Source organism: Melanotaenia boesemani, chromosome 15 (assembly GCF_017639745.1).
Source record: "Melanotaenia boesemani isolate fMelBoe1 chromosome 15, fMelBoe1.pri, whole genome shotgun sequence".
Taxonomy (NCBI): Eukaryota; Metazoa; Chordata; class Actinopteri; order Atheriniformes; family Melanotaeniidae; genus Melanotaenia; species Melanotaenia boesemani.
The window spans coordinates 7,406,135-7,423,244 of NC_055696.1; the positions used below are offsets into that span (position 1 = coordinate 7,406,135).

At 37.9% G+C, this 17,110-nt stretch overlaps 2 protein-coding genes across 4 annotated transcripts in view; one reads left to right on the forward strand and one right to left on the reverse strand.

Moving 5' to 3' along the window:
- Window positions 1-356: 356 nt before the first annotated feature.
- Window positions 357-6,701, reverse strand: mogat3b (monoacylglycerol O-acyltransferase 3b). 3 transcript variants are annotated; one of them, XM_042009282.1, is made up of 9 exons: window positions 6,618-6,633; window positions 4,477-4,610; window positions 3,969-4,059; window positions 3,719-3,826; window positions 2,694-2,764; window positions 2,071-2,275; window positions 1,468-1,642; window positions 1,180-1,364; window positions 357-1,093 (listed from the first exon to the last, which is right to left on the reverse strand). In XM_042009282.1, exons 3-9 carry the CDS (start codon window positions 4,048-4,050, stop codon window positions 939-941), a joined length of 981 nt encoding a protein of 326 aa, XP_041865216.1. In that variant the 5' UTR covers window positions 4,051-4,059; window positions 4,477-4,610; window positions 6,618-6,633; the 3' UTR covers window positions 357-938. The 3 variants fall into 3 exon arrangements, with proteins under 3 accessions (XP_041865216.1, XP_041865215.1, XP_041865217.1); XM_042009281.1 differs by having other exon boundaries at window positions 4,472-4,610; window positions 6,618-6,632; XM_042009283.1 differs by lacking the exon at window positions 4,477-4,610 and having other exon boundaries at window positions 6,618-6,701.
- A 2,564-nt stretch (window positions 6,702-9,265) lies between these two features.
- LOC121654941 (neuronal tyrosine-phosphorylated phosphoinositide-3-kinase adapter 1) overlaps window positions 9,266-17,110 on the forward strand; it is a 29,916-nt gene continuing 22,071 nt past the window's right edge. Inside the window, exon 1 of the mRNA XM_042009318.1 lies at window positions 9,266-9,773. The gene's annotated coding sequence lies outside the window, so the exon portion shown is untranslated. The remainder of the gene's footprint in view (window positions 9,774-17,110) is intronic.

The following is a 17,110-nucleotide window of genomic DNA, read 5'->3' on the forward strand; positions in this document are numbered from 1 at the left end:
TTCTGATTCCCGATGGCTCCACGACCCTGATTTAGGTAAAGTGGGTGAGAAAAATGAATGAATGAGTCCCTTTAAGATTCATATTGTTTCCTGCAATGCCAAAAATTAAAGTATTTGGAAAATGGTAATCCAGTATAAAAGTAATTTGGGGCAATCACATGTAAATTTGTGTCTTGCAGGATGTACACTAAATTAGAAATTATTGTCAAAACATCTTACCCTTCATGACTTAAAGAGGACTTTAAAAGTCTTTCAAGCAGATAAAGTTGAATAAGTAAAATATATATATATATATATATATATATATATATATATATATATATATATATATATATATATATATATATATATATATATATACTAATGATATACTAAGCATTAGATCCTGCAGGATTGTTTCTTGTTAGTCTATTGTGAGACAGTGCAGCAACACTATTACTGTTAATGAAGGTGATCACAGCACTACAATATTTGGCAGCTAGAATAATGAAACAGTGCAAGAGTGACGACTTTCCTCTGAAAAGGTTTTTTATTCTCTTAAACCAGTTGATTTACTGATAGGAAGTTTGTATGTTAGCTTTTATTTGGTATATTACACACAGACCCACAGGTAGACTGAAATAAAAGAAACTGGTGAAAACTGAGGAATTTCCCCCCACTGATATAAAATAGATAAGACAAAATTATCAGCTAGATTACCATGAGCCATTAAAATAAGCTATCAGCATGTGAATGAACTGCTGAGTAGGTAGGGTTGAATTCCCTGTTTTGTAGGCTGCTTATGAAGTATAACTAACAGAGATGGTCATTTCGTTCGACATAACACAATTCTTCACTGAATCGCTTTGCTATGCACAGACTCCTGGATATAAACTTTAAGTGAACACGAAAAGTAGTGTAATGAATACATTAATGAGAAAAAAAAGGAGAAGAAATGTCTAAATGATCTGAAGCCTGTGGCTTTCAGAAAGTCCACAGCTGACTTTGTGTTCATGGAATAGTTTAGTGAGGGCCTCCATGTAGAGTCTGTGATAGTGATCAACCTCCTCCTCAGTAGGTGTGACACGCTTTGGCACTGAGATTGGACTTCCCACTAAAAGAAGTTACACATGAAAAGAAAATTGGCTCAGCTCATCAAATATTTATTAGCAGTTATTTTAAGAATAATGAAATACTCACCAACAGTAGTGACCGGAGTCCGGTAGGGCAGGAATGCAAAGCGCTCACCAACAAATAGACATGGTGCAAAACCCATGATTTTTTTAAATAAGTCCTGCAACCTGCGACCCAGACTGCCCTCTGAGAAAATCACCTGCTGAAAGAGTTCATTCTCCCCGAATGAATAAACCGGCACCAGATCAGCTCTGTGGAAGATCATCAGACATTGTGGAAGTTTTTCTAGTAGTGATGACAACACTGGCTATCTATTAGTGCTGTTATTTCATGTGTGTATGTGTGTGTTCCCACCCAAACTCGAGAGCAATCCTGACAAATCCTTTTCTTTGCTTCATGACCACTGTGTTGACTCCAGGAGAGGATGCCAGAGACTCAGCAGCACCCCCCACAACAATCACCACTGCATTTCCTTTTCCTTTTTTAGAAAGGAGGTTCGCTAGGCTGGGTTTGCTGACTGGATAAAGGCCTTATCACACAGACAAAGTGATAATATCAGCAGTTTGGCTGATGGAGACTTATTTAGTTTAAAAGGCAGAATTAAGACATCATTCAACAACAACAACAGGTTACTGTCACGGCTTACACACGCAGACATCTTTCTGCAGGCCTATGTTTTTTATCTGCTTGAGTTTTCATTTGGTACCAAACTGTCTGAAAGTCAGTACTGAGAACCTGCATGTGGCTTCATTTCTCAATCGCACCAAGTAAAACTGCCTCTTTTAAATTTCTAGTACAAATATTATAAAAATGTTTAAGTGCTGCATATGGTTACGGCAGTGTCATCTATAACTTATTGGTTTTGTGCCAGAGAAAGCTTTTAATCAGTTTTGACCTAATACAAATGGCTTTTCAGATTAAGTACTTCAATCCCCTTGTTGAGCATTTTGTAAATACCTGCACTCATTATGTAGTCCCTAAAGAGCGGTATCCTGAAAAGGCCTGCCAGTATTGCCAGGGAGGCTCGTACCCCAGGAAACATCTCTGCAAAACCACAGGCCTCGGTGCTGAAGCAGGCAAAGGCCCCGGCACACATGATACCATGCGGATGGCTGCCAAAGATGTAGTTTTTTTTTGGATTCAGCTCCACTGTCTTCACCAGCTGAACAGAAAAGAACATTAATGTGGCTGATTAGTTAGTCTCCACTGTTATTCACAAACCCAAACTCACTGTGTGTTATCTGTGTGGAGATTAAGAACCTACTTTCATGTCAACTGGCTCTTGCAGGCTGGCATTTGATAGGGAGAGTTAATGAAAGTGTTCTGATTAAGGGCCTACAAAATTAAATGCTTATTACAAATACTTTCATGTCATAGACCATATCTGCTTTAATAAAGAATCAAAGCCGAAATACTAGAAGTGGAATATCGTTAACATAATTAATTTATATCTTATAAAAGGTTGTTGAAAATATTGGGGAGGGGAATGGGAATGCTCTGAGTGAACTGCATTCAAAGTATTTATTTCATAACATGCAGCTGTTGCAACATGCTATGGTTTGGACCAAAATGAAACTTACTTTAACTGGAAAAAAGTCTCTGAAGTGCTCCCATACCCTCCAACTCCGCACAAATGTTGTTCTCCTGCCCCCTGATGGACACATTAGAAATCTTAGAGCCATTAAGAACCCCCATGTCAGACTAGACTAACTTTATAGAGATTGTAATAGAAGACCATTTCTCTTGATATTAAAAATCACTAAAGTGTTGTGTAATTTCCAAACAAATAGATTAGTCGGTTTGCTAGTATGGAGTAGAAAGCATTGACTTCTGAAGCTACTCAAGTACACTGCTGCTCCATGATACAATGAAAGAGAATTGTAGGAAATGATTAATGAATGAATGCAACCAATAATTTAAACATTTTGAAATGTCATGCACAGCTAAATTGATCATTCGCTCAGTTCATTCAGTTCTACGTTCAAACAATTAGAGTCTTTGCCAATTTTATTTAAAAAGTACATTTGGAGCAACATGCATGAGCCAAAGTGCAGTAAGTTAAAAGGTAAACAAATCAAGACCAGCACATTGACATTCCCCTAAAAAACCAGTGACACAATAAATCCATCACTTGTGATATAGTTTTGTACTTGTAATGAGACAGACCAACAAAAAAGTAAGTAGGAATTTAATTCAAAAGACAGTTGATAAACTAAAGGTGTCAAACTTCACTTTAACCAAATACAAATTAAATAAGGTGGGTATTTGATGGTGTCTTTAAGCTTTCTAAGGTGTGAGCAGTTTGAGTTTGGAACAAATAAATACAAGTTACCTGTCAACCACAGTGTAAATGTGTAAAAGTTCATTTAGTTTTGATTAATTTCTCTAGCTTCAGAATTCCCTCATTTATACAATTTATACCTTTTGAGCAGCAACTTTTCAGAAGCTCCTCATCTCTCTACATCTAAGTATTGTGAGAGTTAACCAGTCACAGCAGACTGGCTCTCCTGTTGCCCATAGCAACCAGTCACAACAGAACATCTTTCTGGCTGATAAAGTTCACCACCAACCGTTCATACATGTGCAGTAAAATTGTTTCCTTTACCTTTTTCAGGAGTGTCCCAATCCATCACCAGCCACATGAAATACAGAGTGGGCAGTGGCCACAAAGAGGTAAACATAAGATACACCATCAAGATAATGCAAGCCACTCCTGCAGTTGGACGATTATCGTGCCACGTTGGACAAGTTGAGAGTCCACATATGTGGGGGTACAAGAGATGTCTTTCATGAGCTCAGACTATTTATAAAATGTTTGTCAGAAGCAGGAAAATAAAGAAACATGATAATCTTACCCAAGAAGAGAAAGCTCAGCACCCATTGCAGAACACTTACTGCCTCTACAATCTCCTTCAGCTGAGTTTTTTCTTTAGTCATTCTTGAAACCTAAAGGCAACACCATCAATAATCAGCAATCAACATGTTTTTTAAACTGGGTCTACATTCAGTCAATGTCATGGGTACTGGAACATTATATTAAGGTAGAAATGAAACTAAAGTAATAAAAAATATTATAGATGTTATTATCATGAACAGATTGCTTTGTTAATCAGTACCCCAGCTTGTGTCTTTAATCTTCCTTAAGGGATAAAAGTCTCTTAAAAACTGCATGGCATTCAGCAGCCTGACTTACTCATGAACAGGCTAACAATGAGATTGAAACATGCAGTAATTAATTTTGTTCACAAATAAAACTGTTATCGGCCAGATAATAGACAGACCCTTTAAGTTAGGTTATCATGAGAATGTAAAACAACTTTTATGATCATTCTGCTCAACATAAAACACAAAACGTTACCTTACTAGAGTTTATTCCCTGGTTAATTTGAATGGATGAACATGCTCCGCTTTTCCACAGTCCCTGGTGCCCTTTGACCAGATCACTCTGTAAAGATTGCTGATAACAAATCCACTCCCCCGAAACTTTGACAGGCACACTGTGTCAAAGAAAAGTTTTATAGATGGGTACTTTGAATATTGGCACGTTGCAGCATCATCAGCTGAACATACAATGATTTTATGATCAGATTGGTGTTAGTGATATTGTTCCTTTCGATCCCTACAAGCAAGAAGAGTTTACATAATAATTAACCACAAATTTATTTATTATAGTTAAACCTGCTGTTCTTACCTTTTTTATTTATTTATTTTTTCAAAATTAATCCTATATTAATTTTTTATACATTTGTGTATGTATTTATGCATTTTACCAATCCAAGGTGTACCCTGTCTCTCACCTGCTAAATGCTTGATTAGCCTCCAGCTGCCCTGCGACCCTTCATTATTCATTTACTTATTTATGTATTTTGTTGCTGTCTAGTACTAAAGGTAAGTATCTCAGATCATAGACCATACACATTTTAATGGATTCTCATTCAAAGACAGTGGGCTTGTGTAACAAGAAAAGAAAACTTTAGCATTTGACAGAACATACATTAAATTACTTTGTGCTAATTTAAATGGGATTTTTAATTCTCTTATTTAGGTTTGCACCACTGGTGAATGCACAGTCTCCCATCCAAAACCATATAAAGCTACTACAAATATTCTACAAGCCCTAAAAATAAAAATTAAGCAACTTGAGAAAATGAGTTTTGGCAAATCACATCATAATTTGCAGTGAATTTGAATGGATCCTTTGATTATACAAGAAAACAATCTGTCTGCTTTGGTTTGGTCTCATTGCATAAAAAAACACAGACAAGGTATTTTAACATCAGCCTTCTCTTTTCAACAAGGTGCCCTTTAAAAGATTTGCACATTGTTGGAAGAAGCATGACTTCATTGTACTTTTTGTAGCGGGAACACAGGGTGAGCAGCACCTGTTGCATTCCAGGATATGCACATTGCATTTCCTGGAATGCACATGTTCCTCTGATTCTTCTACAGAGGACCATTTCTTTTCACTATTTTTCTCCTTTTCACAACAGTCAAGGACTCTCTAATGCCAATAAACTGACAAAGTGTTGCAATGGAATTCACCTGCTTTCTGGGTGAAGGTCAAAGCTCTTTGCCATGTGTGCATACATTTTACCAAACTTGTTTTCAAGCATATATTACTACACTACAACTGCCAACTTGTCAGTTTCTCTTTTTCAGCATTACAGAACTCCTCCTTTCACCAGCCACATCGACTCTATGACCTGACACCAGGTACTGGTTCCTGGTTGAGCGAATATCCAAATCCTCCTTGCTGATGACACAGCTGTGGAGGTCGCAGAAGGACCCACGTGGACTGATGCCAGATACTTGTCAGTAACACACCCAATCTTCTATCAGCTGTCTGCAGCACCCCCAGCAGCAAATAGACTGAAGAGAATCAGAACACGCAGAAGGAGGTTCTATGATCAATCACTATTTTGCCCTTTGACCCACCTGAGGATGGAACAATCACCGTCTTGGTCTCTCTGGCTTCTGCATTTCATGAATCAGTTTGTCCCTTAATCCTCTGCTCTACACATCTGAGTTTGTTTGTCACAACCATTCTTTGATCAGTAGGTATTTAAATTGCTGCAACCCTGTCAGAAGCACAAACCTCAGGAGAGGCCCTTCCTGGAGGCCTGAATTTATTGTTATTAAATTTATATTTTATTTTTTCCAACAGGGGGGCGTTGTCTCAGGGGCATACTTCCTTCTGACAAATTGACATGATAAAATGCAGTAGTCTTTTTTTTTTTTTTTTCAAATTAGTAATTTAATGATTCCTCGGTTCATTTTACTTAAGCAGTCAAAACCCAAACTCACTTATTCAACATATGTAACTCAAACACCTGGTGATATCAGAATTATTTTATTACAAAAGGTATCCACCAGGGGGCAGAAGACACGTAACAGATTGTAAACAACAGGGTTTTGAGCAACGTTTTTAACATAAAATAATGCAATAGGTCCCAGACACAGTATCAAATATGATACAGTAGACGTTAGAGGGTTAATGTACTCACAACAAAACAGAAGGGGCTGTTCAGACCGGAAGATCCAAATTACCTCACAAAACTGAACAGAGGGAACAGGACTATCAATGATCTGGTAATCAGTAATGACAACCAGACGAGTGATGAGTAACAGGGAGCAGGTGGTAACATAGTAATCAGAAGACAATGTAAAAGTAAGTGAGGAAATCTAGGGACAATTAAAAGAAAGAAAAATTTGATAAACAAAGAGTAAGGAAATATGTGTTTGATTATTTCCCCCTTTTAATGTTACAGTTTGGTGGTGTATTATGCATATTTGGAAAGCCTGATTAGTCACCTTTACAACGAGGTATAACTTGTAAGGATTGTGCTTCTGTGGACAGAGCAACTCGGCCAAATGTGTGGGTATAGCCCCCAAAATCTCCTACAACACTCTCCTGCTGGTATTCACTCTTGTTTTAACATTCAGGTGCTGCCAGGTGTATGCCAGTACCATATGTATGATTAGTACCTGACTGGCACCTAATAGATAGACATATCACAATGGGATTCTGGTGCCAATGGCAGTCCTATTTTCCCACAATCTGGTAGCTAATGCCATCCTCCAGGATGACAACATGCTCCTCCACAGAGAAAGGATCATCACAGTACACCTCCAGAATTTGGGAGTGGACAGGATGGAATGGTCTGCAGTGAACCGAGACCTCAGCCAACACAGCCATGCTGATTGACATTCAACAACTCCTAATTGAGAAATAGGATTTCATTCTATGGTAAGACGTGACCAGGGTGATGGCCAGAAGGAGGAGGTGCCAAAATGTTGTGATTGTGTTGTGACTATTGATCTTTTACATGCTACGTATAGTCCCTGACAGTATTAAATAAACTAAATGGCCAAAATGTGTTGTTTTTTCCTTATGTGGGAGAATGCAGTCATCTAATCCACCAAACAAAAAGAAGAGTGAATACCAACAGGAGAATATTGCAGGGGATTTCAGCATTTTTTCCGGGGCACTACCCACACATTTAGCTGTGTTGCTCATTCCACAGAAGCATAATCCTTAAAATATTGTAAACAGCACCAATCTGTATTATTAAAGAGGAGAAATAATCAAAAAGCACAATATCCTTACTTTCGTGTAAAGTTTATTATTACCAAGAACTGAATTGTGAGCACTCTAAGAAACAGAGCTCTACCAAAGAACAATAAAAGAAAATAACAACTAAAAATAAAGCAAAATCAGTATTAAAGTCCAAAATAAAAGACAATGACATTAAATAATATCTGATTCTAACCACATGATTTTTTACAACTGAACCAAATCAACCATGACTGACCATAAAATGAAAACGTGATAAGTTGATGGACAATATGAGCTTAGATAAAAGGTTTTCTTGAGTGACAGGCCTTGCAAAAATTACCCCCATCTCCCTAAGTGTGTTCTAACAGTAAATAGTTATAGTAAATAGCATCATATAATATAAAATCTAAGTAAAATTTGCAAAGGAGAACACTGACATGTACAGTTTTTACTGTGAAAATGTAGTAGTGTGGCAATTTTTGGGCATAGATAATAGTTCAATATAATAATTAAAAAAAACCATAGGCCTGTTACTGTTTTCTTTTAACCTGCTCTCCTTCGTGCTATGAACAACTTAGCTATTATAGATTCTGGTAGGAGACTTTGCTGACAGCAGGAAATTGTTTAAACAATTACAAGCTGCTTCCAGTAAATTACTACAAGTTTAGAGTCTGACCAGCTTGCATGATTGTGGTCAACAGTAAACATGCTGGTGTAAAGAATAAACAGATGTACATTTACTGATGAGTGACTGCTCTCAGCAGGAGGGACATGTGGGCCAACCACTCAAGCAAATTCTCTACAGGCTTGAATGCACTTGCTTCACCGACACCAAACAAATGGCAGTGTGTTTGCTCTGTTTTCATTTGACCAATGTCTGGGGAAAACTAAATGAAAGCTAAACATGGACTTTGATTGATCTTGCTGCTCACCTGTACTTGTGTGTCAGCCTCATAGAACATGTGTGGGCTAGTTGGTCATGTGACACCTCCCCCCAAAACACATTTGTATGCCTAACTCTACAACAGTAAATTATGCTGGTTCTGCAGTCAACAATGGGCACATCTACACATATTCAAATAAATTCAAGTCTGGCTTGAATATTTTTTCTCATTCTGCAGTATTTTATTAAAATGAGTGGTCATCTGGGATAGTTAATACAAAATGTCATACAGTTATTCCTATGAAGGCTTAGCCTACTTTGTAGCACTCAGGGCAGGGTTTATGGCGAGTTTATGGTATATTAAATATTATTTTTTTATCCTCTATGACATCACTGTGACGGTTTCGTAATATTCTCATCTTTGACAGAATTACTTTGGGTTTTTATTGTGCATCATGGTGTTCTAGTACAATGCAAAAGGTCTAGGTTTTATATGACTGGGGGAAAAAATAAATTGCCCCCCTGACTTTAGGATATTAAATGAGTCTAAAATGAGCAGTGATGGGGACTTTAATTTCAAGCTGCAGCCTGTGGTCGCAAATGGACTAGGCGCCACCTCGGATGCTTTTTTTCTTATGAAAAACAGCCACTCGTCTGCTCTCAGGAAGTACTGTATGCATATTAATATGGATGCAAATACACAGTGAGGATGCCCAGCGCCTGAGCCTACGCAGCGCGCTGATGTCTGCGCATTTTTTGTTTTGACGTTTCCGTTTTCTTTTCTTTTTTTTCTCTCACTCTGTTTATGCCTGAGCTGGAAGCATGACTCTTTCTTCGGTTTTCGTCTCGGAGCCATAGATGGCGTTTTTAGAGGAGCTTTTTGTATTGAATGTTATCATGGTTTCCAATCACATCTCACGCCGACCAGTCTACGACGAGCCTCGGTAGTACAGTATGCTATTTATCATAAAAATGGAAAACCTTTCATGTCAAGAAAAGGCGTCAGTCCGGTGATGTGCGTCTGAATATCTTATTTTTCATCTCCACGTCAATTGACACATCTGGGAACGGGATTTTACCCTCCCTTCTGTCTGTCAAGACAGCTGTGTCATCAACAACCGGCGTGGTTTTGTTGTTGTCTGATTTTTACGAGTCTGGGCAACTGGATGGGGCTGTCGGCATAGTCTCCCACTACGCGAACACAGCTGTACGGTGACCAAGGTATGTAGGCTATCCCACCTTCATTATACTATTAGGCCTGTGTTTTGCTCCATAAATCACCGCATGAGTTGCTTGCATCACCCAACCCATATAGCCAGCTGTCAGAGTCCAAATGCACCGTCTGCCTAATTAGCAGAGGGAAATCTAATGCTGTATTGCAGAGGGACATCGGGTCTAATGGCATTTTATGCGTAATTTTTAAGGGAATCCAGTGTTGACAGTTAACCCGCTGTGTTTTCGCAAGCCAAATTATTCAACCTTGAGGACCGACAGTCCCTGTCGGTGAATATAAGGCCTGTATATTCTTGCCTGAAACACAAAAGATGTGCCCAAATTGCCGCGCGGTATAACCAAACTCTCAGCTCGCGTTTAAGTTCAGTCGTGACAAGCTCTTATTAATATTTCACCAAAAAACAAGCCAGTATCATCAGCTGACTGGAGATGCAGGAGCAAGTATGGCCATTTGTCATTAGTCTTATTGTTTATCAAATATTCACAACAAGGCAGTGACAGCGCTGTCACTATGCGGAGGTTTATCTGCGTGGATGGGAAACATCTGCATGTTTACGAATAATAACAGTCCGTAAATACTGTAGACTTGTGTGCGCGCGCGTGTGTATGTGTGTGAGTGTGTGTAGAGTGAGAGAGAGAGAGAGGGGGAATGGGCGGTATTCCTGCGATTGTGACAATACGGGTGACGTTCGTGTGTGTGTGCGTGCGTGCGCGCAGCCAGGTGAGGATGTGTTGGCGCGTCTTTGAGGTGCGGGAGAGGCAGGTGTCTGGATGGAGGGGGGCACATCATGTCTTTTTTCTTTGAAAAGGGGAAAGCCATTTGGCGATTAATCATCGATCAGCTGCCGCAGTATTCCGCCTTAGATCGTTAATAAGACGCTTCAAAAGCATGGGTTGTGAATTAAACGTGGAATAAAGCACCTCAGCATAGTTTTTTTTGTCATCCCCCATTTGTACCGGGCGTGACAGCCCACTCAAAATTAATATCACACCTCTTGATAGATTACTGCTTCTGTTCACGCCCCACCACACGAAGAAAATGAATGGGGAAACAGTTGTCACTTAGCCTAGCCTAATGCAGTTATTTCATAGCTAATATATCAGTTATTTTGTGGCAAAATAAAGAGGAAAACAAAAAGATGGATACTTAAAATGGCATATCCATGTTGCATTCAGTACCTTTTATTTGAACAAATGCAAGCATCTGGCACAAAATAAAGACAATGTGATGATTTAAAAGGACACTGCAGTGCCTTTATAAGGAGTACACAAGACTGCAGTTTAAATGTAGAAATTATGTTATCGTTATCTGTGGACGCACCAGTATGTTGCAGACTCTCCTTGAAACCGAGGCTGAAAATAAATATTGCTTGACCTTGGAGATGCATATGACAAAAGTCTTCCTATACATGCTTTTAAATCTTTCTTAGGCTAACAGATGCACACGAGCAGGATCTGCCTCTGTGCGGTTTGGTTTGACCACTATAGAGCAGGGATGGCTGAGAGCAGCTGTGACTATGGGGTCATTGAGTGCAGGTGGTGAGCTACACACTGTGTCTTCAGTGCAGAAAGCGAGAGAGCGAGAGAGAGAGAGAGAGAGAGAGAGAGAGAGAGAGAGAGACTAGGCTTGCACCACCTGTCATTGTCTGTTGTGCTCACCTGGTGATCCTAAAATTCAGTCCAGAAATGTGATTAAATCAGAGAACAGCAGCTCTGTGTTGCAGCTCATGCCATATGAATATGCTTCATTCAAACCCTTCAATTCTAAAGGATGTGTCTCCTTACAAAGAGGACTACAGCTTCTGAAATACATGAAAAATAACCCAGAGTTTGACCGATAGTAAATGGAATTGAGCAGAGCATATGGTTGTTATACGTGGTGAAAATAAACTCACCAGGGTTTCTGTAAAGAAGAAAGAATTGTCATTACATTTGAACTAGTCTCTGAAGTGGATGATTCATTTGTTGTTATTGACAGCTTGGATCATATCTGATTCCAAAAAACATTAAGAACAATTTGAAAAAGATGAGTACTGGATCCAGAGAGAAGAGGGACTGATGAGAAAGATAGTGAGTGAGGGGACTAATGGATGTGAGACAGACTTGGCAGATGTTGACATTTTAAGCTCATTTTTCTCGTCCAGTAGATAACCCTGTCTTGATGAGCATTAATGGGTTTTTTATTTTTTCTGTGGACTTCCTGAAACAAACAGATTGTTTCATTAGATTTTGAGCAGCAGGTCAATAGGTTGATAAAAGCTACAAGTACCTGCTTCTGACTATTGGTGTAGATATTTCAAAATCCATACAGCTGCAGTTATGATCAACTAGCTTTAGGGTGCATTATTTTTCAAAGGGGAGAGTACATGTTTCCTCCATCTGTGGTTTCACCATCTTGATTCTCTCAGCTCTGCTGAAGAGATGTGGTATCAGAAATGAAGAAGGAAGGGTGTTTCTACTGCAGCATGTGAGCAATGTCAATGACTGCAGTCAGAAAAAAGGATTTATAAGAAACCCCTGTGTTTGTAAACCTTCAGTTTTTAAAAAAAAAATCAAAATAGTTTATTGGATTAAATGACCTACATTGTCTACACATTGTAGTGACTGCACAGTTCCAGATAGATGATGATGGTTTCCCTTTGTATCAGTGAAGACAGATAATTTATTCTTTGGTTGTGTGAAGTTGCTGTGAAAAGTCACTGTTACCTGCAGGGAAAAATGAGTCTGTCAGGAGTTGTATCAGATTTATTAGATAACTTATTGCTGGGTAAAACTTTAGCAAGAATTTAAAAGATGAGATTGTAAGCAATGATATTTTTTTGATGTTTCAATTTTATAGTTGGGGTAAAATCAACAGAGTTTGAAGTCACAGCTTATTAACTTTTGGTACATTTTTGGCAGCCATTGTGCCTGCAATGATGCATGCAACACAGATGTTCTTTGGGCTGAGGAAATAGAGACAGAGTAAACAACAAAAGTAACATAGCAAAAAAATAATTTATATATATATATATATATATATATATATATATATATATATATATATATATATATATATATATATATATATATATATATGTTGGCCTGTTGGCAATCCAGACATAAAAAAGGCTGAAAATGATGTAATATTCACTCCTTGGGCAGAATTTGTAAAATATTTTAGCTTATATTATGTACAACATGTCAAACAAACAGATCAAGACAGTTGTTTTTAAACAAAACAAGTAGGATATGTGCATCCCATTTGACTTGAAACAGACTTGGATTATGATCTCCCAGTGACTGTTATTTTAGGGGTTAATTATATTAGTGGAATGGCCGATATCCAGTATTTAATTTTGAAGCTGATATTGGTCGAAACCAATATTATGCTGATAATATTTTTTTTAGGATTTTTTTAAATGGGCTTTTTTAAGCAAATAAAATTCCAGAAAGAATTTTGACATGAAACAACCTAATTTTGGAGAGAAGTGCTACAATGAATATTTAACTTGACTTATTGATTTCAGTGCCTCCTGTGGTTTCTGTCTTCAAGTTTTGAAGTCTTAGTATCGGGAGCTATGCTATGAAGTTTTGAATCTAATTAATATTTGTGCTGCACAAACATTTTAAGGGAATAATAATACATCATAGAACTAATCATGTTAAGAAGAATCACAAGTGCAAAGTTTTCTGACCCAAGTAAAAGACTGTAACATGATATTTTCAATTTAGGAAAACAATTGCATGATGTGTAACGTCAAACAGTTGTTTTCCTAGACTGAAAATATGTAAAAATAAATTTGTGGAGTGCTCTTTGATTCCTAAAACATATGTAACCACTGACGGTTAAATTGATTTAATTACCTTCAATACCTTTTTGTATCGTATTTGTGCCTTGTGTGAACATGAATTAATCTTAATTACATCCACCCAAAGCATGTCCCCAGTTCTCATCAACTTTAACATTAAACTCAGTGTTTCCTCAGCATCAGATTTACTTTTTCATTAACTTGAATCAATCACAGTTTGTTATAAATAGGTCTAAATGTAAAGATTCTCTCTAGTGGCTTCTTGATTAAAGGGTGTGCCATTTACAGGCCATGTCCTTTGTACAAATGCTGCTTCAGAAAATATTAGATGCTTGCCTCCTTTGTCTTTTGTCTTCAGTTGCTCTTTGCTCATAAACTGTTCAGTAATACAGTGAAAATAAAATTGAATCAGTAATAAGCAATCAAACAAATTCAATTAAATAGGCCTTTTCAGTTGTGTCCTTTGCTCTTATTTCTGCTTTTCTTAAGAGATAACATGAAGACAGACCCAGTGGCCACTCTCCCATTATTATTTATTTTTTCTTTTGCTCATAAGTTTAGCTTGTTTTTTCTTTGATGCATGCACTGATAAACAGAAAAAAAATAATGGAAAATCTTAAATGGACAGACAGCCTTTGCATCCACAGAGAGTAGAGGAGGAGGAGGCTCACTTTTCTGTAACAAATGAGCACTGACTCCTCGGTGTTTCATCTGGGAGCTCCCTCTACAACTACATTGTTGGAGTGCCCCTCCTATTAAAACCCCATGGATGTCTGTCCCTTGTCTGAGAGGGGGGATAGCTGAATGAATATGACCAAATTAACCAATGAAATTCTAAATTAAATGTTCCCTTTAAATGCCTTCTTTCTGGATTGTAAGTGTCTTGCAACATCCTGTTTTCACTGCAGTGTGTAGTCAAGAGTAATGATGTGTGGTAATGATTTCCTTGAGGCAACTCATCTTTGTTCATTTTCCCTCTGCTTTCTTCTCATTAAACCTTTCAAAGTCATTTGCATGGTACCATGCAAAATAAATAAAGTTAGGCACCAGCAGTTACTCCCCTCTTGTTGGCACAGAGGCCCCAGTCTTAAGTCATGTTGATCACCACCTGCTTCTCTCTTATTCGGGATTGTTTACATAAATAATGCACAGGTATGTTGGACAGAAAACAAATTCATTTACATAAAACCTGTATGTGTGCTTTCCATGATTTGTTTTTTAGAAGCCTGTAGCAAAGTAATTTGGAGTCATTATGTAACAACAGTAATTGGCTAGATTTGAAATTACAGGAGAGACACAATTACACTTTTTCTTTTTTTAAAATTTTACATTTTTGCAAAATGGTTCAGATTGCTGTGTTAATGTCATTAATGAGCTACAGTTATGCAAAACCTTTCAAAGACCTTGAATATAATTCACTAAAGTTTAAGGAGGCAGTGACATGTCAATGTTCTCAAACAACAAAAAATATTCCACAAACGTTGTTGCCCCAACATGCCAATGTATGAATATGGGTCTCAAACTGATGTGGAGAATAATGGTCTTAGAAGTGTCTCACAGAGATAATTTATAGTCTGCAATGTTGCTAAAGGTCACAGAAGACCTGCAAGAACTCAAGACAACAGGAGCAATGTGTGCAAAATATGATGCAAATCTGAACTGATGTATAACTTAAGTAGCTTTGTAAATGTCAAAGTAATCTGGTTTTTTGCTGAGAAAAGCCAAGATATTTGCTAGTTGTCGGCAAAAAGAACTCAAAACTCACTAGTTTGGAGGACAAGCATGCTTTCTTTCTTGATTGTATTTCTATTTAGTGATGTTTGAAAGTGCTTTAATTTAAGCTGTAACTGAAACATTTTCAGTGTTTGGGTAATCATGTACACCACATTTAAATTTTTTTTTCCTCTCTATTCTTGCCTATTTTAAAAATGCTGCTTTACAATGTGTTGAAAACAAGATATGGGTGCATCAACAGCAATTTTACTGTTAAAAAAGAAACACTCCTTTCCAACATGCCTCTGATAATAATTTTGTCAGCATCTTCAGTATGTTTCCATGTTGTGTTCATTCCAGCTACAACAGTAAAGTGTAAGTAAGCTATGTCTGGCCCAGGTATTCTGTTGTATGTAATCTGTTATCACCTGTCATTTGCTCCCGTTAGTGCCTTTTTTATTTTATTGCTGTCAGTGCACTGAACTGCAGGAATGACAAGAAAGGGAATTGCCCAAGTGAGACCTTGAGCTGAAAACCTGTCAGTCACACCTGTGGGGCCAATAAACCTGTACCTTTCACTACTTCTCTTGCATCTCAGCATACAGCAAGGAACCTTGGAAATGCTCCTAGACACATTTGACTTGATTATCAAAAGTGCCTGATGTGATTTTATGCGTGTATACAAGGCAATGAATGTTGGAAGAAAAGAGGCAGTGCTGTAGAGTTTGTACTTTGGTAACTATTTACTTTGTCATATAGTCTTTGTTTCTTCAAATTTGATTTTGGATGGTCAGGAACACTGTGGGGTGCAAATAATAGTGCTACAAGGGAAATGATCTGTATGTGTTGAGATGAATAAGTGGGAGTGCTGTGTGTGGGCATTTATGCACTTAAACTGGACAGCCTACGCTATGACTTGCTTATTGGGGATTTTGAGCACAACGAGTAGGTTGATTTAAGCGTTGGAAGACCACTTGTGGCCTACATGGCATTGCTAATCACACCAACGCTGCTGCTGCTTTACCTGTCAATCAAAGGCAAAGGAGCTCAGCAAGTGTTCCAGCAGGGTTATTAAAGCAATATCAGGCTGCCTTATTAGGACAGCTTTGATGATTTGTTGTGTGTAGTTTCGTTTTTAGTTGATTTTTGTTACCTTTTTTTGTGAATACATTTTTTAATATAATTTAATTCTGCAACATCTATCACACATCCAAACAAAGCTTTCTAAGGCATATCTTTTTTTTTTCTTTTGTTTTGCATGTGTTAAATTTAGGAAGCTATTAATCAAGCCCACGAAGAACAGCTGTGAGACAAATCATATGTTGAGCATACAGTAACATTTAGCTGATCCCTGTTTTGCTTTGGGCTATTGGGCATTACTTAATTGTTGCTGAATAGTTTATGAGGTTCGTCATGTTGGGCCACGGACTGCCTACAATGCTGCAGGCTATTATGCTTTGGACCTCTTATAGGTGACTCAAAAATTTTCTATCATGAGAGGTGAAAAAAATGCTGCTTTAGGCTTCCATCCTTAATTAATAATGCAGCAGTAATTTTATGTTGCTGAATTGTTTCATGAGAATTGTTAAAGATATGTAAATTTCTGAACTAAGACGTTAAACTGAAGAGACTTAGAGGGAGGCAGGAGAAATTGTAGGCTAATCCACATCTTATAGAAGTCATATATTGGTCAAGAGAAGGACGCTGGCTCAGTGAAGCATGTGCAGCTGCAGAGTGGCGCTCCTCCCCTCCAACCCCCCCATGCACAAACGTGAGCACCAAAGAGTTTTTCAGTTCTCGCTCTTGTCCCTGCAGCATCAT